The sequence below is a fragment of the Scyliorhinus canicula genome, chromosome 6, assembly GCF_902713615.1.
Source record: "Scyliorhinus canicula chromosome 6, sScyCan1.1, whole genome shotgun sequence".
In the NCBI taxonomy this organism is placed as follows: Eukaryota; Metazoa; Chordata; class Chondrichthyes; order Carcharhiniformes; family Scyliorhinidae; genus Scyliorhinus; species Scyliorhinus canicula.
The window spans coordinates 185039212-185062513 of record NC_052151.1 but is presented as its reverse complement, the minus strand read 5'-3'; the positions used below and the strand labels follow the sequence as shown (position 1 = coordinate 185062513).

The 23302-nt window shown below is 46.7% G+C and overlaps 1 protein-coding gene and 1 long non-coding RNA gene across 4 annotated transcripts in view; one reads left to right on the top strand and one right to left on the bottom strand.

The window, feature by feature from the left end:
* LOC119967745 overlaps positions 1-23302 on the bottom strand; it is a 320884-nt gene that overhangs the window by 220459 nt on the left and 77123 nt on the right. The window lies entirely within an intron of this gene.
* The window catches only part of zmp:0000000760 (collagen alpha-1(IX) chain), a 134048-nt gene that overhangs the window by 87967 nt on the left and 22779 nt on the right, over positions 1-23302 (top strand). For 2 of the 3 annotated variants that reach the window (XM_038800642.1, XM_038800640.1), the window contains exons 24-26: positions 10832-10978; positions 12501-12677; positions 20207-20297. In XM_038800642.1, the coding sequence (XP_038656570.1) occupies positions 10832-10978; positions 12501-12677; positions 20207-20297 (415 nt within the window). The remainder of the gene's footprint in view (positions 1-10831; positions 10979-12500; positions 12678-20206; positions 20298-23302) is intronic. The other variant, XM_038800641.1, reaches the window with a different exon arrangement.

Below are 23302 nucleotides of genomic sequence, written 5' to 3'. Positions count from 1 at the left end.
GAATGACCAAAGGGTTTGAATATGATGAAAGGTTTTATGGCTGTGAAATGTGTTGGAAGAGGGGTAGCAGTAGAGAGTTCATAATTCTTCACACACTCAGGTTAACTGAACAATGTCTGCATGAATCCATCACATGCTTCCCTGGCAGCCAGATAATTGATTGCAGGTATCCTGTCCACATGCGACTCCTCCAGCTTCTTTCCTCCTCATCGTCAGAGGATACCGAGCAGTCAGCACCTTCTTCCTTGTGCAGTTCCATCCCTCTATGCAGTATTATGTTGTGCAAGGCACAGCAGATACTATCATTCTTGTTGTTGCATACAGAAAGGTGCCTCCAGATGTGGCCAGGTGCCTAAATTGCACCTTCAATAACCAAAAGGCTTGCTCAATGATTGACCTTATAATTATGTGACTTGTTGTACCTTTCCTTTTAACCAGTGATATATTTCCTCAGAACTGTCATGAGCTAGGTTCTAAGACAATGAGTGGGATTCTCCGATCCCGTGCCGGGTCGGAGAAACGCCAGGGGGCCGCGAATCCCGCTACACTGCTCCAACGCCGGGCCGGCGATTCTTTGTGCTCGACAGGCCAAGTTTCCGCCGAGTCCTGTCGCATTGTTGCGTGTGGTCCTACCCGGCGGGACCTTGGCATTCTGGCTGCGGGGACCGTCCTGGTGGGGGGGAGGGGAGATCTGATTCCGGAGGTGGGGGTCTCCATGGTGGCCAGGCCCACGATCGGAGGCCTACCAATCGGCGGGCAGGCTAATTCCAGTGGGTGCCTAGGTTCCTCCATGCCGGGCCCCTGTCGGGCTCCGCCATGTTGCGTGGGGGCCGACGCGGAGATGGCAACCCACGTGCATGCGCGGACCCGTGTTGCCCATGCTGGGGCCCGTATCGGCAGATGGAGCTGCGTGAAGCGCTCCAGTGCCTTGCTGGCCCCCTGTGGGTTGGGGGATCGCTGCTCCTAGCAGCCAGATGACACCTTCGTAAAACGCACCAGCTTAGCCGCATTATCGGAGAATCCTGCCCAATATCCCTTGTCTCCAAGGAGCCTTCTGCTTAGTCTGGGTGGAGGTGTGAACACCTGCGGCAGAATAAAACAATTATACATTACAATCAGATCCCTGAAAGGAACCGGAGACAAAATATTCTTGGGTAAGGTGACCATGATGACCACTGGCAACATATGTTTTTTTTTGGAAGGAAGTTGTTCCAGGAGGCTACAGGTATCAACAGCAACCTATGAAGAAAGCCTGAGCCTCCATGTTGCTCTGTCATGTTGAGGAAGCTGAGTTTCTGCCTGTTTACTCAGGACTGGGGAATGTTGTCTCCTTAAATCTGGAGATCTGTGTCCATCCGCTCTGTCCTGCCGAGTGGCCTGTAGCTGCAGAAAAGGCTGCTGCTGTTGTTGCTGCTACTGTCATTGTTGGCGTACCTCCCGCTAGTGCTGTTGTTACTGCTTGTGCTGTGTTTGTCTCCTGCTAGTGATGTTGCTGCTCCTGGTGTTGAAATTGTTTCTGCTCCTGCTGTTGAGCGCAGAAGCAGGCGCAAAATGCACTTCTGACTGCGATCGGTCGCGGAACGTAATTTCCGGTTGGCTGACCGATTACTGGGCAGCCTGCATAAAACACGCACTTGAAAAGGCAAAGACGGGAGCCGAGAAAAGGGAGGGCGAAGGCTGGCGCCTGTACCTCACTGCTGCGGAACTATAGACCTTGGGCATTCACCAGTGACTACGAGAGAGTAGGGGTAGGGCACTTGGATCTCACTCCAGCTGCCCCTTCTCCTCAAGGAGTAAACAAGGGGCTCCCGGGCACCCAAACGGAAGAGAACCAGCAGCTGAACACACCAGAGTCATCCACCCATGCTCTGGGACTTAGCTGATCCCAATCCCCTTTCTTGTGCCCCCATCACCTCTAGCTCCTCAAGCCAAGGAGGGTGCTCCTGTCCCTCACCCAAAGTAGGCTGATGTCCTCCATGTCTCGGTCCTCCAAAGAATGACAATCAAGGTCATCACAGGCCAAAGGGCATGGCACTCAGCAGGCTTTCTCTACTTTCATTGTAGATGTGTTCATTTGCTAAGCTCACCAATAAGTGGGAGCACTTTGCCAACTCAATATAACAAAGCTCTGTCACAGTGTTGTATTGGCACTCAGGCATCCAACCTTGAGTGTCTCATATTCTTTGGTTGTGCCTATTGCAGAGACAAGGCTCTCGTCACAAAGTTGGGATGCAACGCTGTGTGTCCCCTCACCGAGGTCACTGATACTAATTCCAAATGGTGATTTCTGGTGGGTAATGGTACCTTTGAGAACGCTCTGAAAGGGCACTTTGTTGCCTCGGACAATGTGGAGGGGAGCATTGGTATAGGAGTGAAGATATGTTGCTGAAGTATGCTTCTTATTAGCAATGATGTGTGCCCTTGAGGGCGATATGTTATTTGAGCATTTTGGACTTCTAAAGGGCCAGGGCTGGACCTGAGGGCACAATGTCTGTATTTAAGACATTTTCAATATCTGAGGTTGTCATGCTCAGGTGGTCTGCATCCATATTAAGATGAGGAAAAATGCAGCCCACAATCTCTAACTTAGAGTGCTGGATGTTATTCAGTGTGCTTTTAAAGAATGCACTACAAACAACTGATTCATCTTTCAATGAATTCACTGCACAGGATGTCATTGGCTTTCTTGTGAATTAGTGTGAAGATTTGATTCACCATCAATGTTAAATGGAGTGCATTATTCTGTTGCTTCAGGTGGATCTCCTTGAGGAGCATTGTCAGATTGAAGACATAAAGCTATGAACCAACTAAGGATGCAACAGTTCTTGCATCTTTCAAGACGCCATTGTGGTTGGGCTGCTGGAGAGATGTTCGAAGAGGCAGCAGCTTCTGATATCTGATGCTGGCATGCCCTCGGCCAGTTTGCACTTTGTCTCAGCAAGGACACGTGCTCTTGGAGCTTCCTCATCTGTCAACGGATCAGGATAATGTGAACCCTGATGTGTAACTATTCATGCTCATATTAAAGTGTATGGGTAAAATGAGAAGAATAGCAACTGCTGGTCAAGATAGAGGACACATGTCCAAGAGGGTACTCACTGCAACCTGTCATCTTCCTCTTGGAATCTGGTGGCAATGAGGGCCTCATGCACATGCTTGTCTCATCTGGCCCATGCTATGGCCTCTTGCCCTGCTTCTTTGAACTCATCACCACTGTTCTCTTTGAGGTCCTCCTCATCAGAAGAAACTTGCAACTCCTCCCTATCATCTAGCAAGTCCTCCCTCCTTTGTAGCACCAGGTTGTGCAGCTCATAGCAAACCACTGGGATCCATGAGACTCTCTAGGGACTATACTAGAATATTCTATTAGATCTGTCCAGGAATCATCATCGCATCTTTAGGATGCCAGTGGCGTCAGCCTTGTACCTTCTCTCTGTAGGAGCCTGAAGCTACTACATTGACCAGGTCATCATCAGCCAGGTCCTTGCAGCTACCCTTTGTCACTGAGGAGCTGGCCCTGTACCTATATTGTCTCTTGAAGATGTCTACTCAAGATATATGAGTCATGAACACTTTTGAGTATCTGGCGCAAACCTGCATAATAAGTTTCTTATGGTGCACAATTGTACATTGAACAAGCAGAGGCCTACTAGTTTATATTGGAGTCCTGTTGCTTGGGAATTTTTATATCCACATGAATGCTGTTGATGGAACCCTGATTCTGTGGGAATCTAGAAATTTCAGCAAAGCCGAGTGCACTGGCATCCTGGCTTGCTTGATTTTTGTTGACATTAATCTAATTGTGCTTCTTGGTAAAAGAATATTTATGATCTCATGAATGTATTTGTGCGTGGATGCTTCAGTGATCCATAAAGGTCGCCAGTGGAGTCTTGGCAGAGCGACTTGTGTAGGTCCACCATGCCAGGGCTATGCTAGGAAATATCTACACCAATTCTCGCTCATGTGAATCCTGTTGTAGAGGAACAGGGATTTCTGCAGGCTTGGAGAAGCCAGTGCTCAGCCCATTAATAGGATGTAGATGGGTCAATTTGAGGGTGCCGATCCCATTTTTTTGGATGATGTTGGATTCTCTGCCACATTGGGAACTTTGCTGCCACATGCTCTTGAGGCTTCCTTATCCTTCAAAGGATCAGGATAATGTGAACCGTGATGTGTAACTATTCATACTCATATTAAAGTGTGTGGGTGAAATGAGAAGAATAGCAACTACTGGTCAAGATAGAGAACAGCAGGTGGTGGAGAATCCAGTCCAGGATCTTTTTTTCTTTTGATAGGATGATGAATTCCCCAAACAGTCCAAGAGCAGAGTTTAAAATTAGTTACCACATTGCACAGATCACTGGAAAAAAAGTAGGGTAGGACGTTTGTGCCACATTCGGCTGTGCGCCATAACACCCCTCTCCCATCTCAAGCAACACCAGATACACCAGAATATACCCTGTATGTCCTTCTGATAAAAGACCACAGAGACATCCGTTTTGTCTACAACAGGTTAATCAGGTACTTTGGAGATTATGGGTTTGAAAACACCGACTCCTGGAGCTTCTCTCTACTCCTCAAGTGGTCCATATATTTAAGAACGATCCATTCCTCTATGTCCATTTGGTATGACAGGGGACCAGTCTTAGAGTCAAAACTTCTGGGATGAAACTTGAGCCATTCCTGAAGTTTCATATCATGACACCATGTCATATTATGTACTTAATATGGGTTTTTTATGATGCAATGGTGATGGATCATTGATGAAATCATGAGGATTGTGTGTTTGCATTTATTGTAGGCTTTAACTATATACAATTCCAAATATGGTCTTGCATGGAGCAGTTTCATGCAGGTTTGCTGCTTTCTTAATTCTGTCCTAGACTGTTCTCTGACCATGTGGTTACGTACATCACACTGTGGGTGGTACCACTCTCCAGTGCCACATTGACCCTTTCTCTGCCAAGCACCTTGCATTATAATTCATGCAGGCACATATCATCACAATACAACAAAGTCTTATGTCTTGACAGTTTTTTCACAAACCTGGGGCTGGATTCTTTGCTGGCGGGATGCTCCGTTTTGCCGGCAGCTCAGGAGTTTCTCAAAGGCGTTGGGCTGCCCCACAATGGGAAACCCCATTGACCGGCTGGCATAACGTTGAATCCAGCCAGCGGGTTGAGGCAGAAATGTGGCATAGCGGGGCAGAGAATCCCGCTGCTGGTCTGTCATGTGTGATGGAATGGTTGTGGTTTTATTTCTGGTACTTAAATCAAGTTTCTTGTATTTCCAGCATTTCAATTCAGCATCTTTTTCATCGACCATTTTATCAGATTGGTTTTCTCGTGTTCTTTCTCTCAGAATTGCTACTTCTGCTGCCAATTTCAATGTTTTACCTCTTCAGTTAATTTCTCATTGTCAAGCTTCCCTTCTTCAAGCTCTTAATCCATTCAGTCAATTTGCCAGTGGACTTGTTCTTATTTCATAGTTGCCTTTTCATGGAGTTCAGCTTATTCTACATTGTCTCATTAAGTTTTCCTTCTTAACTACATTTGGTAAATTTTTGAAACTTTTTTTATTCTCCAGCTTTGCTGTTAGTCATTTCCTTGTGTTGTTTTAATGTCTTCTCCAGAATTTGATTAGTTTTGCTGATTGCTCTTTATGTTCAATAATCCTTACTTTTTGAAGTCTTTAATTTCTGCATTTTTTCTGAGGGGACCCCATCATGTTCTTGCTGGATATATACATTTCACAAATGGAACCTTCATTTCTACTTGTCTTAACTTTAGCTACACCCTTTTGGCTTTACTGTTGGTAAGGTCTGTCTCTGACAAAGTATTGACATCTTTCCATTCTTCAATTCTCTAGTTGCCCTTCTTGTGGATCCTCTCATTGTCCTTCCTCTGGGGTATGTCAGTGCCCTCCCTCTGGGGTATTTCAGTGCCCTCCCTCTGAGGTCTTTCAGTGCCCTCCTTCTGGGGTATTTCAGTGCCCTTCTGGGGTCTTTCAGTGCCCTCCTTCTGGGGCCTTTCAGTGCCCTCCTTCTGGGGCATTTCAGTGCCCTCCTTCTGGGGCCTTTCAGTGCCCTCCTGGGGTATTTCAGTGCTCTCCTTCTGGGGTATTTCAGTGCCCTCCTTCTGGGGCCTTTCAGTGCTCTCCTTCTGGGGTATTTCAGTGCCCTCCTGGGGCCTTTCAGTGCCCTCCTTCTGGGGCCTTTCAATGCCCTCCTTTTGGGGTCTTTCAGTGCTCTCCTTCTGGGGTATTTCAGTGCCCTCCCTCTGGGGTATTTCAGTGCCCTCCCTCTGGGGTATTTCAGTGCCCTCCTTCTGGGGTATTTCAGTGCCCTCCTTCTGGGGTATTTCAGTGCTCTCCTTCTGGTGTCTTTCTTTGCCATCATTCTGGGGTCCTTCATTGCCCAACTAGTCTCTTTTATTGCCCTCCTTCTGGGGTCTTTTATTATCCTCCTTCTGGTGTCTTTCATTGTCCTCCTCCTGGAGTATTTCATTGACATCCTTCTGGGGTGTTCTTTGCCCTGCTTCTGGGGTCTTTCAGTGCTCTCCTTTTGGGGTCTTTCAATGCTCTCCCTCTAAGGCATTTCAGTGCCCTCCCTCGAGGGCATTTTAGTGACCTCCTTCTGGGGTATTTCAGTGCCTTCCTTCTGGGGTCTTTCTTTGTCCTCCCCTGGGGTCTTTATTGCCCTCCTGGGATCTTTCATTGTCCTCTTTCTCGGGTCGTTCATTGTCCTCTTTCTGGGATCGCTCATTGTCCTATTTCTGGGATCGCTCATTGTCCTCTTTCTGGGATCTTTCATTGTCCTCTTTCTGGGGTCCTTCATTGTCCTATTTCTGGGGTCGATCATTGTCCTCTTTCTGGGATCGCTCATTGTCCTCTTTTTGGGATCTTTCATTGTCCTCTTTCTGGAGTCGCTCATTGTCCTCTTTCTGGGCTCTTTCATTGTCCTCTTTCTGGGGTCATTCATTGTCCTCTTTCTGGGGTCGTTCATTGTCCTATTTCTGGGGTCATTCATTGCCCTCTTTCTGCGGTCGCTCATTGTCCTCTTTCTGGGGTCGTTCATTGTCCTATTTCTGGGGTCATTCATTGCCCTCTTTCTGCGGTCGCTCATTGTCCTCTTTCTGGGGTCGCTCATTGTCCTCTTTTTGGGATCTTTCATTGTCCTCTTTCTGGGGTCGCTCATTGTCCTCTTTCTGGGGTCGCTCATTGTCCTCTTTCTGGGGTCTTTCATTGTCCTCTTTCTGGGGTCACTCATTGTCCTCTTTCTGGGGTCTTTCCTTGTCCTCTTTCTGGAGACTTTCATTGTCCTCTCTGGAGACTTTCAATGTCCTCTTTCTGAGGTCTCATATCCCTCCTTCTGGGGTCTTCTATTGCCTACTGTTTGAAGTCTTTGTTGTCTCTTTGAGGTATTTGTTGATTCCTCGTTGAGGTCTTTGCCTTCGCTTTGAGGTCTTTGTTGCCTCTTGATGTCGTCATTGCTTATGGACCTTTTTTTGAGAGTTGCCCTCAATTGGGGTCTTGAAGTGCATTGCTACTTTAAATGTATTACCTCTTTAAGGTAAGACCAATTTAAGACTGTCATCCTTCTTTTTACTCAGCTGTCAACTTTTTCTCTGTGTTTTCCCCTTGGTTTTTGGCTGGTTTAGCACAGTGGGCTAAACAGCTGACTTGTAATGCAGAACAAGACCAGCAGCGCGGGTTCAATTCCCGTACCGGCCTCCCCGAACAGGTGCCGGAATGTGGCGACTAGGGGCTTTTCACAGTAACTTCATTGAAGCCTATTTGTGACAATAAGCGATTATTATTTTGCAGTTTTGGCGCATACATGGCTGTTCTTTGTTTAATTTTTAAAACTTCCACTTTTATTGAAGGAAGGTCATTTCAACAATCTCTTCCCTTTTCTTTTGGCCATGTGGCGAGCCAATATTTTCCTTTAAAGGTGCCTTTAAAAAAAATTTCTCCCACATTCGGAGATGCAGCGTTTTACACTTGTTAACTTTTTCTTAAACTTGCGATCTTCTCTTCTTTTGCTTGAAGTCAGCAATCAGTGCAGCAATTAATGCCAAAGAATCCCCGCAGGCTCTGCTCAGATGCTACACATCGGGAGATCATTAATCTCAGCCTCTGGTGTTTCCTGCACTTCAAGAGACCTTGCTGCAGTCCACTTGGGGCATTTTGATTTAACTTAAAGCACTTTTACTATGTGCCATTTTTTTAAAGAAAAAAAAAGCTTTGCAGTAACTCTTTTACTTAAATTCTATTTGTTTAAAACTCAAAGCCACAGCTTTTGCTTGCAGGGTTATTTTCTCTGGCTTTTTTCTCAGTACATTTCTTTCTAAACGTTTGACTCTGGCCAATTCAGGATTGTTGTGCATCTGTCCCTCAGCCTCCCCAATTCACTGAGATTCCTAGACCACCATCTGGTCTACAATGTAAGTGAAGGAATGTTCTTGCATTTTGCTCACCCATCACTTGATTCTGATCCAAGGGTCTTGTCATGTTCTCTCCATTGACACACACATTGTAACTGTCCATCTTTTCTGATTATATGGCTGGTATTCTCTGGCTGTTCGCTGGTGACGGATTCTCTGGACAACAGCGGGAGCAGACAATCCCGATGTGTCACCCTCCCACTGCCGACAAATACTGGCTGGGAGGCTGGAGAATTCTGCCCTACATTACTCAGGTTCTGGCAGTATCTCAAATGGGTCTATTCGCCCAAAGAGAGGCATCTGGTGAGTTATTTTTTTAAGACTTCAAGAAAACAGGATGCTCACAGGTGGCTGGGCCAGAGGCAGCATCATGATAATCCCATCTCGTCGCTAGAAGTAATGAGGCATTTTCAGACTTCATTTGTGAATACAAAAAGGAATAATAAGAAGAAAACAGCCTCATGGCTGCACCTAGTTCCCGACATGTCTCCGCACTGAGGGGACTCCACCCCCTGGGGTGATGACACACTTGAGTCCCAATTGTTCTCAAGCCAGGTGACCCTTCATCCGCTGTGTTGCCCTTAAAGGGTCAATTACCACAGGTAAGTAGAGATTTTTCTGCGACAAGCCCCTGAAAGCGATGCAGTGCTGCCTATAAAGCCTGGCACTGATTCCCACAAGCACTGCGAGATGCAAGGTAGCTGAACTAATCTTGATGTGATAAGCGAAATACAGGTCGCCAAATGTACTTTCCATTGTGAAACATGACATTCGAATTACATGACGACGTGCCCGGATGACCCAACAAGGTGGCATGATCCAGTAAGCAGACATTATAAGATGCAAATGTATTGAAATGACTGCTGTGACATATGGTAGCAAAAAATGTGACCCACCATTGATGGCTGGAGCACATAATTACAACCTGGTTTTATGACAATTTGAAACTGACTTTTAGCCGCCTCCTAATTTTGTCCACTTCTGCCCATAAAGGGCAGGGGAATTCCCAGCCATTGTATGAATCATAGAATGCATCATTAATACAGCAACTTGCTTTGGTGGCATTCAGATTTTTCTTAAATAGGAGCATGCTGCTCATTGGAATTGCAGGAGTTACATCAGAGCCAGGTAGTGGACACCAGCCTAGGTCTGACCAGTCTCCCTGTGTACCTGCACTGACCAGGCCTGACTGACTTCCTGCTGTTCCTCACCATTGCTACTTACATCGACTTTGACCACTTGGGCAGTCTGCACCAATTCAAGAGTGTGGCTATCCACTATGCCAAAGCCCTATCCCAGGGGAAAACCTGGAGGTGATAACCTGGCTGAGTGCACATGAGGTCAGCAGGAGGCCAGAGTCTGGCTTTAGGATATATGGTGAAGATTGTGTAGTCCAACCATACATTGGAAGTCGGGATATCATGAACCTTAGGGGATCAGCAGTTCACTGTGTACTATCCAGTATTTTCCAAAATTTCAGGCAGTTGTAAAAGCTGAAAGTGTTGAAACTGAAACTAAATTATGGTTCTATAACTTAGCAACCAAACAAAATTGAAAATTCAGAATGTAGCCAACGGCATTATTAGAGAAAGTTTCCACTTTCAGAACCACTCAGATCAGCTTCTAATTATGCAATTTTGGTTCAAAGTAGGGGATATCTGTATTCATTGTTTTGTTTCTTTGGGAAGTAGAACTGTCTTTGCCTTTTTTCTCCATAATTGGAGGCTAGGTCCCACACTGGAATTCATTTCCAGATGCCTGCGCCTCTCCACCCTCCCCAAAACTTGGCTATTTAACTAAATCTTTGGTCCCTTGTCCCCAATATCTCTTTCTTTGGCTCAGCAGTAATTTTTGTTTGATTAAGGGCAGCACGGTAGCGCAGTGGGTTAGTCCTGCTGCCTCACGACGCCGAGGTCCAGGTTCGACACCGGCTCTGGGTCACTGTCCGTGTGGAGTTTGCACATTCTCCCCGTGTTTGTGTAGGCCTCACCCCCATAACCCAAAGATGTGCAGGCTAGGTGGATTGGCCACGCTAAATTGCCTCTTATTTGGAAAAAATTAAATGGGTACTCAAATTTTTTTTGTTTTTTAAAAAATTTATTGTTTGATTAAACTGTTGGACACTTTCTACTTTTAAATGAATGAAAATGAAAATCGCTTATTGTCACGAGTAGGCTTCAATGAAGTTACTGTGAAAAGCCCCTAGTCGCCACATTCCGGCGCCTGTCTGGGGAGGCTGGTACGGGAATCGAACCGTGCTGCTGGCCTGCTTGGTCTGCTTTAAAAGCCAGCGATTTAGCCCAGTGAGCTAAATGCACAATATAAATACAAGTTATTACTATTTTAAATCTTAGTTTTCTTCAGAAACCTTTCACTTTACTTTCTAGCCTGGAGATGAAGGGGAGCCTGGGCCAGAGGGTCTCGAAGGTAAAAGAGGGCCTCCTGGGGAACCAGGTGATCGTGGCCCATTTGGAGAACAGGGTACAGCTGGTGAAGCAGGCCTGACTGGATCCGCTGGAGCTGCTGGACTTCCTGTAAGTAAAATGAAATGAAATGTGATGTGCAAATCTGTGTGCATTCACATTGTAAATACAAACATCTTTGTTGTTTTGTCGATCAAAAAAAAATCTATTATATATGGCAATTAGTATAAGAATAAATCCTAGTGGTGCAGAAATATAAGTTTGAAATGTGTAATGTTTTTGGATCTTTTACTTCTTTAAGGCAGGAACAGACTTACCATTAAAGCTTTGTTGCAAATTTACTTTATTGAGATAAAGTCAGAGCAAATGTATTAAGTTCTCAGATAAGCCAAGTCAACATATTTGGGCGGTGATTTCCAGTTTAACACAGAATATACTCTTGTGTCTGGATAGCAGAACGTACAAACTAGTTTCTCTCACAGCTTCAGTCTTATGGTCTTCGAGTCTCACTCCCCCTCTTATCTCTCCTTCCCACTTATCTTGTTTTGTACTTGTGTCTGGATGGTCTCTCTCACTGCTGTGAAGATGGCAAACTCTTTATTCTGGCTGTAATCCAATTAACCCCTCCCTCATCTCAATTGCATTCAGCACCATGTGTGAGGACACTTTCCTTGACCAACCAGGAGTTTATGTGGTTGTTGCAATGTCCTTCGTATTTAATACTGAATCTCTATGCTTTTATATGCTGTTGTTCCTTAACTTGTACAGAAAGACATTTTATTCTCATGCAAACAACCTTCAAGTTTTTATCTATTTTTGCTGTGAGCAAGTTCATAACTTTTTAAAAAATAAACTTAGAGTACCCAATTTTTTTTTCCAATTAAGGGGCAATTCAGCGTGGCCAATCCACCTACTCTGCACATCTTTTTGGGTTGTGGGGGTGAAACCCATGCAAACACGGGGAGAATGTGCAAACTCCACACAGACAGTGACCCAGGGCCGGGATTCGAACCCGGGTCCTCAGCGCCGTAGGCAGCAATGCTAACCACTGTGCCACCATGCTGCCCTACAAGTTCATAACTTGACATAAACTCACAGAACCCTTTGCCTGTGGCATATTTTCTATACTGCATCCTACTTCAAAGTTTTCTCACTTTACAACCCAACAAAGAAGGATATCTATAAAGTTAAGTGTTAGTAAACCACCAGGTTAGATGTTAATTTCTTGTAATAAAGTCAGGTTTTAATAAATTGTATTTTTGTTGGTAACCGAATGATCTTCCAAATGGGGGCAATTATATTTTAAATAGCCACTGAATGAGAGGTTCAATAATATATATACATTCTAAAATTTATTTTACAATAACAAATGAGATGACAGCAGCAAAGCTTTCAGCCAAGTGAATATTTTCTGAGTTTCATGAAAAAAAATCTTCTTTATTATTCAGATGGAAATAAATAGAACCTTTATAAATCAAAAATTTTTTTAAATCTCAAATGATATTTTCAACATGTCACTGAGCATAATTAGAACAATCCAAGTCCACACTCTTAATACAAATCTGAATCGGCATATTACACAGCAGCTGAACTTTTTGGAGCACCCTTTTGATAATTTTTATTTGTATTTTAGGGTCCAATTTTGCCAGCCAGCCATGTGATTGATGTCTGCAAAAGACTTGTCCTTGAACAAATATCACTATATACAAATATAGTGAGAAGGAAGTGTTCCAGTGCATGCCCTCTTTATGGTGATGTTCCAATGGGACCACCTGGAGCATTTGGTGAGAATGGACAACCTGGGCCACCTGTGAGTAAACAGATATTTGTTGAAAGAATCTGTTTATTGTTTAGTAGTTTGTTGTTTTTCAAGGAGCAAGTAAAGGCAAGAAATTATTCCTGGTGCCCAAACATAATGTCTGAGGATTTTCAGGAAGCTTCATCAAAATAACCATGCAAACTGCAGACACCACCATCAGCAGTTTTTATTTTTAATATAAATTTAAAGTCCAATTTTTTTTTTTTCTAATTAAGGGGCAATTTTGCGTGGCCAATCCACCTACCCTGCGCACCTTTGGGGTTGTGGGGGTGAGACCCACACAAACACAGGGAGAATGTCCTTTGGACAGTGACCCGGACCATCAGCAGTTTATACAACTGAAGAATCAAAATTTGGGCCAGCTGCCATGTTGGCAGCAACCCTCATATAAATTCCAAACGTGGGGTAGGTGTGGGAAGGCAGCAGGATATGGAAAGGTGATCTCAGTTGTCAGAGGTGCTGTTGACCAGGAAGAAGGAATCTTGTCTTAGCAATGGCTGCATCAACTTCTCGAAATGTGGCAGACGGCATATCATAATCGTCCTAATGGATAAATATGTTTATATTATCCTGATCTCATAACAGAACCACTCAAAGTCACCCATTTTCTCAAATAGGACGCAAAACATTAGACCCTTCACTTTAAAGCTTGTTTGGGTGACTACCTTGGAGAAGTGAAACTGTTCTGACCTAATTTCAGATCAGACATGTTGAACCCGAAATTGAATTCTGTTGCAGCTTTCTTATACTTCCTATTCCACTATCCCTGATGGAATTATGGGGCTCAATGTTATGCGCTTCCATGGGTCGGGTCGACCCATTAGACTGTGCCATCTGTGGCATGTCTGCAATTCTATGAGTGGTGAGGGAGGCATCAGGTGAGCATCTGTCTTTGGCTCAATTAAAATCCTGAAGTGGGCAGTTAAAGACAATGAAGGTACTTGAAGAGTTTATTAATTGCTCAATAATGAGGGGAGTTAAGAGTAAAATTCGACAGGACGGGTTCACTCAGCGTTCAGTTGACCTTCAACCATAAGACCTTTCTCATTAGATAGGGTGGACAGTGAGAGCCTTCTCCCGCGGATGGAGGTGACTAGCACGAGGGGACATAGCCTTAAATTGAGGGGTAATAGATATAGGACAGAGGTCAGAGGTAGGTTTTTTACGCAAAGAGTGGTGGGGCCGTGAAATGCCCTACCTGCAACAGTAGTGCACTCGCCAACATTGAGGGCATTTAAAAGTTTATTGGATAAGCATATGGATGATAATGGCATAGTGTAGGTTAGATGGCCTTTATTTTTTGACTTCCCATGACGGTGCAACATCGTGGGCCGAAGGGCCTGTACTGCGCTGTATCGTTCTATGTTCTATGCGTGCACTTGCTTTCCCGACAGCGGCATGACTCTTTCAGTCCAGGCAGCTTCAGATCTTCACTCCAACCCCTCAAGTGCCAGGAAACAAGAATAGATGGCTATTGATCCCTCTACAACAACATGAGACAGAGGCAATATAACCAAAGCCATCTGCTAACTTAGGCAACCATTAAACAGGTCAAGTGCCTTCTCAAGCTAATGTTCTGGTATCTGGAGTGGTTGGGTGACACTCTGCAAGGTCTTTTGGCTTTGTAGTGTTCTGCTGTGCTCTCTGTCACATGCTCCAGATAGGAGTATCTTGAGAATGATGATATGCTGGAAGGAGACAGCTCATCAGAGGAAACGGAGGAACAGGAGATGCATAAGGAAAAGAAAATGAACACTGAGATGTCCCGGCTGCAAAAGGAAGTGGCTGCGCATGGTATGAGGTATGAAGGTTTCATCAGGATTTTAGAAAATACAAAATAAGGGGTACAACTCTAAAGGGTGGACAGGAACAGAAGGACCTGAATGTATATGTACATACGTCATTAAAGGTGGCAGGACAGGTGAAAAGAGCATTTACTAAAGCATACAGTATCCTAGGGTTTATAAATAGTGGCATAGAGTACAAGAGCAAGGAAGTCATGCTGAGCTTGTATAAGACACTAGTTAGACCTCAGCTGGAGTATTGTGTAGCATTGGCACCACACTTTAGGAAGGATGTGAACGGATTGGAGAGAGTGCAGAAGAGGTTTACAAGTTCCAGGGATGAGAAACTTCAGTTGTGAAGATAGATTGAAGAAGTTAGGACTGTATTCCTTCACAAGGAAAAGGCTAAGAGGAGATTTGAAGGGAGATTTGGAGTTTCAGGATTTTGACAGTGAAGGAACAGAAATATAGTTCAAGTCATGGTGTGTGACTTGGAGAGGAATGTGCAGGTGGTGGAGTTCCCAAGCATCTGCTGACCTTGTCCTTCTAGATGGTAGATGTCACATGATTGGAAAATGCTGTCCAAGGGGCTTGGCTCCTTCATTCTTTACCCATGTCACTGCAACTTTCTCAGGAAACTGCAATATGGGAACACATTAAATATTTGGAGAAATATCAGCAACGATGCCTCCATAAAATTCTGCAAATTCAGTGTCAGGATAAGCACTCCAATATTACTGGCAAATGTCCCCAGTATCGAGTCACTAGTTGTGGTTAATCAGCCACGTTTGGTGGGCCACATTGTCTTCATGCCTGACACAAGACTCCCAAAACAAGCTCCCTACTCCGAGCTCTGTTGCAAAAAATGGTTACCAGGAGGACAGAGGGAATGTTTCAGGGACGTCCTCAAAGCCTCTCTGAAAAAATGCTACATCCCCACTGATGTTCGGGAATCTCTAGCTCAAGACCACCTAAACTGGAGAAGGTGTATTTGTGAAGCTGACAACTATTTTGATGTCTCTGATGGGCCCAGTTGGAGACCTCGCACAAACAGCAGGAGGACACTCCAAAATGTCAGCATCACAGCTACCTGCCTCATCAAACACTGCCTGCCCAACTTGTGACAGAATGTGTGGATTCAACATTAGACATTTTTACCATCTCAGCCTCAGAGTGGGATAAAGTAATTTTTGGTCTCGAGGGACCTCCTAAAAGAAATCTACACCAGGACTCACTGAGGTGAGAGTATCTGGAATGGTGATGGGTCCACTTGTCAGATGTGATGGTGTTTCTTGGTTTTGTGCTACTCTTCTGGGGCTGAAGAGGGAGAGAGTGTAATTTTGCTGGATGCCTGAAATTGTGGGAAGCACCCTCTAATGTGTGCTTTGCCTCTGTAATCATCATCTAGACCATGAACTCCCATCTTGACAGGGTCAATGTCCTCTTCTTCCAGAATCCTGGCTACCTCCATTGCTCAGTCTTCTACTGGTATTATCCTCTGGAAATACAGCGCACCAATTACCTGTTTGTGTCATTTCATGGGCATTGTGTGCCTGTTTCTCCTGCAAGTACAAAAGAGAGCAAGATAAGACATCACTCTCCTCTGCAGCCAATTGCATCTGGCCTTATTCATTAAACAGCAATGTGATAATAACGAGGAAGCTTCGTGAGACAGTGCGTTATGTCCCTGCCTCTAAGTCAGAAGCACGAGGACTTGATGGTTACGGAAGCTGCGTTCATGACTTGACTCAGCAGATTGATTATTTTCCATTAAATACTTCCATTATTTAATGGCATGCAGTAAGAGCGGAAGAGACTTCTGGTTAACCTCGCTTGATGTGCAGTGGCACCCCTCAAGCTAAGCTTTCCACAAGCTATAAGGCGGGATTCTTCGATCCCCCACCGGGTCGGCGAATCCCCGGAGGCTGGCGCGAATCCCGCACCGTGAGGGGGCGGGGGATCCGACCCCTGGGAGGGCCCCCACGGTGGCATGGCCCGCGATCGGGGCCCACCGATCTGCGGGCGGGCCTGTGCGATGGGGGCACTTCTTCCTTCCGCGCCGGTCCCTGTAGGGCTCCACCACGGCAGTGCGGACAAGACACCCCCCTGCGCATGCACTAGAATACTCCGGTGATTCTGCGCCTGCGTGGGATCACGCCAGCCCTTTGGCGCATGCGCGACTCGCACAGTCCCTTCGGTGCCGGCTGATGCGACGCCAACCCCTCCCGTGGTCACCTAACGCGGAGAATTCCATTACTTCCGGTCGGCCCGATGCCAGAGTGGTTCGCGCCATTTTTGACGCCAGCGTCGGGCCATCGCACCGATTTTGGTGAATCCCGCTGATAGTGTCTAACTTCATGCTTGCAACCTGTTCCAATGCAAGCTATGGAAACACATGTAAGTGTATGCTTCTTCTGTCTCAAGACATGGGAAGCCTTGTAAGTCGAAGATAATTAATAATAATTATCTTTATTGTCACAAGTAGGCTTACAGTAACACTGCAATGAATGTTCTGTGAAAATCCCCTAGTCGCCACATTCCGGCACCTGTTCGGGTACACAAGAGGGAGAATTCAGAATGTCCAACTCACCTAATGGCACGTCTTTCGGGACTTGTGGGAGGAAACCGGAGCATCCGGAGGAAACCCACGCAGACACAGGGAGAAAGTGCAGACTCAGCACAGACAGTGACCCAAGCCAGGAATCGAGCGTGGGACACTGGCGCTGTGAAGCAACAGTGCTACCCACTGTGCCACATATAATCAGATAATCTTATTACTTTGGCAATGTTGATTAAGAATAAATATTGGCCGGAATATTGGAGAAAACCTCATGCTCTTCTTTGAAAAAATGTCATGGGAGCTTTCTATCTATCTGAGAAAGGAGCAGACAGGGTCTCAGCTTAGCATCTCATCTGAGAACAGCATTTTTGACAGTACAGAACTTCCATACTATATACTCTAGTGTCAGCCTTGATTGTTCTGCTTAATTCCTGGTATAGTATGTGAACCCACAGCCTTCTGATGATAAGGCAACCATGCTACCAACTAAGCCACAGCATTAATGGTAATTTAGTAATCTTAGCGGACCTTATAATGGACAACGTTAGGGGGTAGGATAGGTGTCATTCATAGTGCATGAGAGAGCTTGGAGGAAGAAGCCTTCCGAAGCTGCTGAGTGATAAGAAAACTAGTAAAAAGAGTAGAATACTACCGGGGGGTCGGAGAATCGCTCGGAGCCGCCGTCAATCCTGCCCCCGCCGTGTCCCGAATTCTCCGCCACCTGAGATTCGGCGGGGGTGGGAATTGCAGCCCGCCAGTTGGCGGGCCTCCCGCGCCGGTCGGCGGGCCCCCCGCGGCGATTCTCCGGCCCGTGATGGGCTGAAGTCCCACCGCTGACAGGCCTCTCCCGCCAGCGTGGATTAAACCACCTACCTGACCGGCGGGATTGGCGGCGTGGGCGGGCTCCGGGGTCCTGGGCGATCTGACCCCGGGGGGGGTGCCCCCACGGTGGCCTGGCCCGCGATCGGGGCCCACCGATCGGCGGGCGGGCCTGTGCCGTGGGTACTCTCCCCTCCCCTCCCCAGCGCATGCGCCGGTATGACGTTAGCAGCCGCTAATGCTCCGGCGCATACGCGGTCTTACGCCGGCCAGCAAAGTCCTTTCGGCCCCGGCTGGCGTGGCGCCAAAGGCCGTTCACGCCAGCTGGCAGAGTGGGAACCACTCACGCCACTCCGACACGCCGGGACACCCCGCCCCGCCGGGTAGGGGAGAATCCCGGCCCAGATATCCAACAGCCAAAATCATCTTTGAATATGCAGATCTTTCATGAATTGCCAAGAAAGTGGGTTCCTTTGACATGTAACCATCAGATCATTGCAGAAACTGGCTAATTTGAATATGCAGTTCCTTAGTTTGCTAAGTAGCTTAGATGGAGTAGACTACCGCAAAACATTCACAGTCATTCTGAAAATCCAACCAATAAATTACTGTGTATGCTATTAGCACACAAATAATGCACTAATAAGGCAACCAAGATCATGTTATTTCAGACGCAGTATATATATTCCTATCTTCTATTGCCAACACAGAAATTATAAGATTCCAGCACCTTGCCGTGTTTCTGTCAATATAATGCATGCAAGCAGGGTAACCAAAAAGCCAGTATTCTTCTCGGTTCAAATATTTGATCCTTCCAAAACATATTTGCATCTGCTTGGTTCCAATATTAACTTCAATTCAGAACGCATTTCTGCTTCTAGCTATGGAATACATTTTGGCATGGATCCATGATTCATTAAAACATGGGAATTGTCTCAACTGTTGTGTTATAAATCATAATGACTGTATTAGCTGTACAAGAATCAAGCCTTGGGCGCGATTCTCCGCAAATGCGGAGAGTCGTAAAGGCTGCCGTGAAACTGGCCGTGTTTCACGGCAGCCTCCGCGCCCCCTCCCGAGACTCGATTCACCCCCAGGTCGGGGCTAGCAGCGCGGCCCCATGAAGAACGGCATCGCGGACTTAGCGACCGTCGCTAAGCCCGCACGCCAAGCATCACGACGGCTGACGCGCACGATGACGTCAGCCGCGCATGCGCGGGTTGGACGGCTCCAACCCGCGCATTCTCGGATGACGTCATCACGCATATGCGTCAAACCCGCGCATGCGCGGGCCGTCATGCCCCTCAGCGACTGATCCTGCAGGGCGGCGGATGAACAAAGAGTGCGCGGGTATCGAACCCGCTGCCCGTGATCGGTGCCCACCCACCGATCACGGGCCCATGCCACCCTTGGCACAACCGTGGTGCGGCCATGCCAATCGGTGCCATGGTTGTCCGGGACGGCACTTTGCGGCTGTTTTCACGAACGGTGAGAGCAGGTGTGTTTGCGTTCGTGAAAACGGCCGTAAAGGCCTGGGAACTCGGCCCATCGGCCAGGGGAGAATCGCTGTTCGCCGTAAAAAACGGCGAGCAGCGATTCGTGTCGTGGGGCGGCCGTGGGGGGGGAAGAATAGCGGGAGGTCGGTAAAAATGTCGGGAAGGCCCTCCCACTATTCTCCGACCCGTCGTGGGCAGCAGAGAATCGCGCCCAATCTGCAACTGTATATCTTAATTAAAATTGTTGTCATGTCTCTAATTTTAAATCAGCTTCATTAGCAAGTGATTTTATTTCTTTGCTTAAGTACATTTGAACTCTTTGGATATTGGATTGCTCTTTCTTATTTAAAATTATTCCCAATGCCATTTTTAATGTTATTTTCTCCCACTATCTGGGATCTTGTAATATCTTGTACCAGCTACCAGAGCCAACTCTATAACACTCAAACCAATGTGCCATTGGAAATCTTTCCAATGTCGTTCAGATTCGGGATGTTGTCCCCCACATTCCCTAAACTCGATTTCTTTCTGGTACAAAATACAAGCAATGAGATCACTCTCAGGAGCTGCTTTGATGTTCCTGAGACCCACTGCGTATAGAATTATGGTTGTACAATTCTACAGTAGCTATCCTGAAAGGGCATCCATGTTTATGTTATACTCTCTCATGAAAGATGTGCAATTTTATAAACGGAGCAGTTAAATAATACAAAAAAAAAAATCATATTTGGCCAATTACATCGTCTTCTACATAAGTCACTGCATGAAGTGTTAACTAATTTTTATTATTTGTCATTTTAAGTAGGTTTAATCTGGATAAGAAACTTTTAACTCTGATTAGACTCTCAATCTGTTTTTAAGGGTAAACCAGGAATCAATGGCCAGGATGGAGAACAAGGTCTTGAAGGATTCTATGGCGAACCGGGTGATCCAGGATTTCAGGGGCCGAAAGGTCTGCTTAATAACAATGATTAGAAAGATCAGATTTATTTTTGCTGCATGTTTTTCCTGTGTTTGATGACATATTGAATAGCCAAGTCTGAGTTTTAATTCTCTTTGTTTTCTGGGGGGCTTTCAATTACTTTGGTAATTTGTTAACTATCCACAATCACATTATGTAAAACCTTTCTCCCACGTCCCCACCCTGTTCTATTTTCTTTCCAGCCACATTAAACTAAAACTATTCTACCTAATCAGATGGTGGTAGTCATGAGAAAAACATTCTCTGATTTACACCTCTTAGATGGGGCAGTGGTGAGAGGCAGGCGAGGGAGTGGGAAAGTTGAGATTGCAATCAGGATGAGGGACGAGAGGGACACGGTTGGATGAGCAGTAGCCATCGTGGCCCATGGTTTTAATCTGAGGTTATGAGGAGCAGTCCTCAAACTTGCCTCTTCAGTGGTGGTTTGCAGTGATTTTTTAAAAAGTCTGCTTGTTAGGCAGCATATAAATCTAGGGTGCGATTTAGCAGGATGTTTCCCAGCACTTGCAGCGCCGAGAACGCCCCTGCTATTAAATGGGACTCTGTTTCATTTCTGGGCCTCGGCAAGGAACGTCCCGCCGAGCCCACCCTTAATCCCATTTCATGCACTAATGAGCTCCGCTCTCTAGTACAGGGAGAGATCTGTAGACCTTTCACACTGGGGCCGACTCCTCGTCCTAAGCTCCTTGGCTGAGAATATGTGCAGTCTCCAGAGGGCATCTCCCAATTCAGCCTCCCCTGGAGATCTCCAGCATCCCAGGTGCCAGTTTTTCACCAATTCGATTCACTCCACATGATATCAAAAATTGGCTTAAGGCACAAGATATGGGCCCTGACAACATTCCTGGAATAGTACTGAGACATATGCTTCAGAATTTGCCATTTCTCTAGTCAAGTTGTTGCAGTGCAGCTGTAACAGGGACATTTCCCATGCAACGTGGAAAATTGTCCAGGTATGTCCTCGATACAAAAAGCAGGAAAAACCCAAACTGGCTAATTGCCGTTCCATCAGCCTACTCTCGGTCACCAGTAAAATGATGGAAGGGGTCAGCAACAGTGCTATCAAGAGGTACTTGCTTAGCAATAACTTGTTCAATGATGCTGAGTTTGAGTTCTGCCAGGGTCACTCACGTCCTGACCTCATGACCGCCTTGGTTCAGGGCAGTATGGCGCGCAGTGGTTAGCACTGCTGCCTCACGATACCAAGGTCCCAGGTTCGATCCCGGCTCTGGGTCACTGTCTATGTGGAGTGTTTACGTGGATTTCGCCCCACAACCCAAAGATGTGCAGGGTAGGTTGATTGACCACACTAAATTGGAAATTATGTATTGGGTACTCTAAATTTATTTTAAAAAATGACTGCCTTGGTTCAAACATGGACAAAATAACTGAATTCCAGAAGTGATGTGAGAGCGACTGCCATTGATATCAAGGCAGCATTTGACTGAGTGTGGCATCAAGGGGCCCTAGCATAACCGGAGTCAAAGAGAATCAGGGGGAAACTCTCTTCTGGTTGGAGTCATACCTTTTCTTTTTTAAATAATTTTTATTGAAATTTTTTTTTACATAAAAGTATTTACCCCAACTAACTATAGAATATTACAAAATATTCCCTCTTAACAAATTTCCCCCCCCACCCGAACTCGCGCGCGCGTTGTCCCTCCCCCCCTCCCCCCTCCCCAAAAACAAACAAAGCAACAATCAACATCAAACATGAACTGCGAGCAAATTTGCCCGCATTACAACCGTAAATAACCCACCACACCCGTTGTTGCCACCCCCCCTCCCCCCCCCCCCCCCCCCCCCCCGGGTTGCTGCTGCTGCGACCTCTGTACCCTATCTTTGAGCCAAAAAGTCGAGGAAAGGCTGCCACCGCCTGAAGAACCCTTGTACCGACCCTCTCAGGGCGAATTTGACCCTTTCCAACTGAATAAAGCTTGCCATGTCATTAATCCAAGTTTCCACGCTTGGAGGCCTCGCGTCCTTCCACTGTATTAGTATCCTTCTTCGCGCAACTAGGGACGCAAAGGCCAGTACTCCGGCCTCTCTCGCCTCCTGTACCCCCGGCTCCACCCCAACCCCAAAGATCGCTAGTCCCCATCCTGGTTTGACCCTGGATCCCACCACCCTCGACACCGTCCTTGCCACCCCCTTCCAGAACTCCTCCAGTGCCGGACATGCCCAAAACATATGGACATGGTTCGCTGGACCTCCCGAACACCTGACACATCTGTCCTCACCCCCAAAGAACCGACTCATCCTCGTCCCCGTCATATGGGCTCTATGTTGCACCTTAAATTGAATGAGGCTAAGCCTCGCACACGAGGAGGAAGAATTAACCCTCTCCAGGACATCAGCCCATGTCCCATCCTCTATCTGCTCTCCCAGCTCCCCCTCCCACTTGGCTTTCAGCTCCTCTACTGATGCCTCCTCCGCCTCCTGCATTACTTTGTATATGTCCGATATCTTCCCCCCTCCGACCCAGACCCCCGAGAGCACCCTATCGCTCGCCCCCCTACTGGGGAGCAAGGGAAACCCTTCCACCTGGCGTCTAGCAAATGCCTTCACCTGCAAATGTCTAAACATGTTTCCCGGGGGGAGCCCGAATTTCTCCTCCAGCTCTCTCAGGCTCGCAAACCTCCCATCTACAAACAGATCCTTCAGCTGCCTGATACCCACCCTGTGCCAGCTCTGGAATCCCCCGTCCATGTTCCCCGGGATGAATCTATGGTTCCCTCTTAACGGTGCCTCCATCAGACCTCCCACTTCCCCCCTGTGTCGCCTCCACTGCCCCCAGATCTTGAGGGTGGCCGCCACCACCGGGCTCGTGGTGTACCTCGTGGGAGGGAGCGGCCATGGCGCCGTTACTAGGGCCCCCAGGCTTATGTTGCCACAGGACGCCCTCTCCATTCGTTTCCAAGCTGCCCCCTCCCCTTCCATCATCCACTTGCGCACCATCGATACATTAGCCGCCC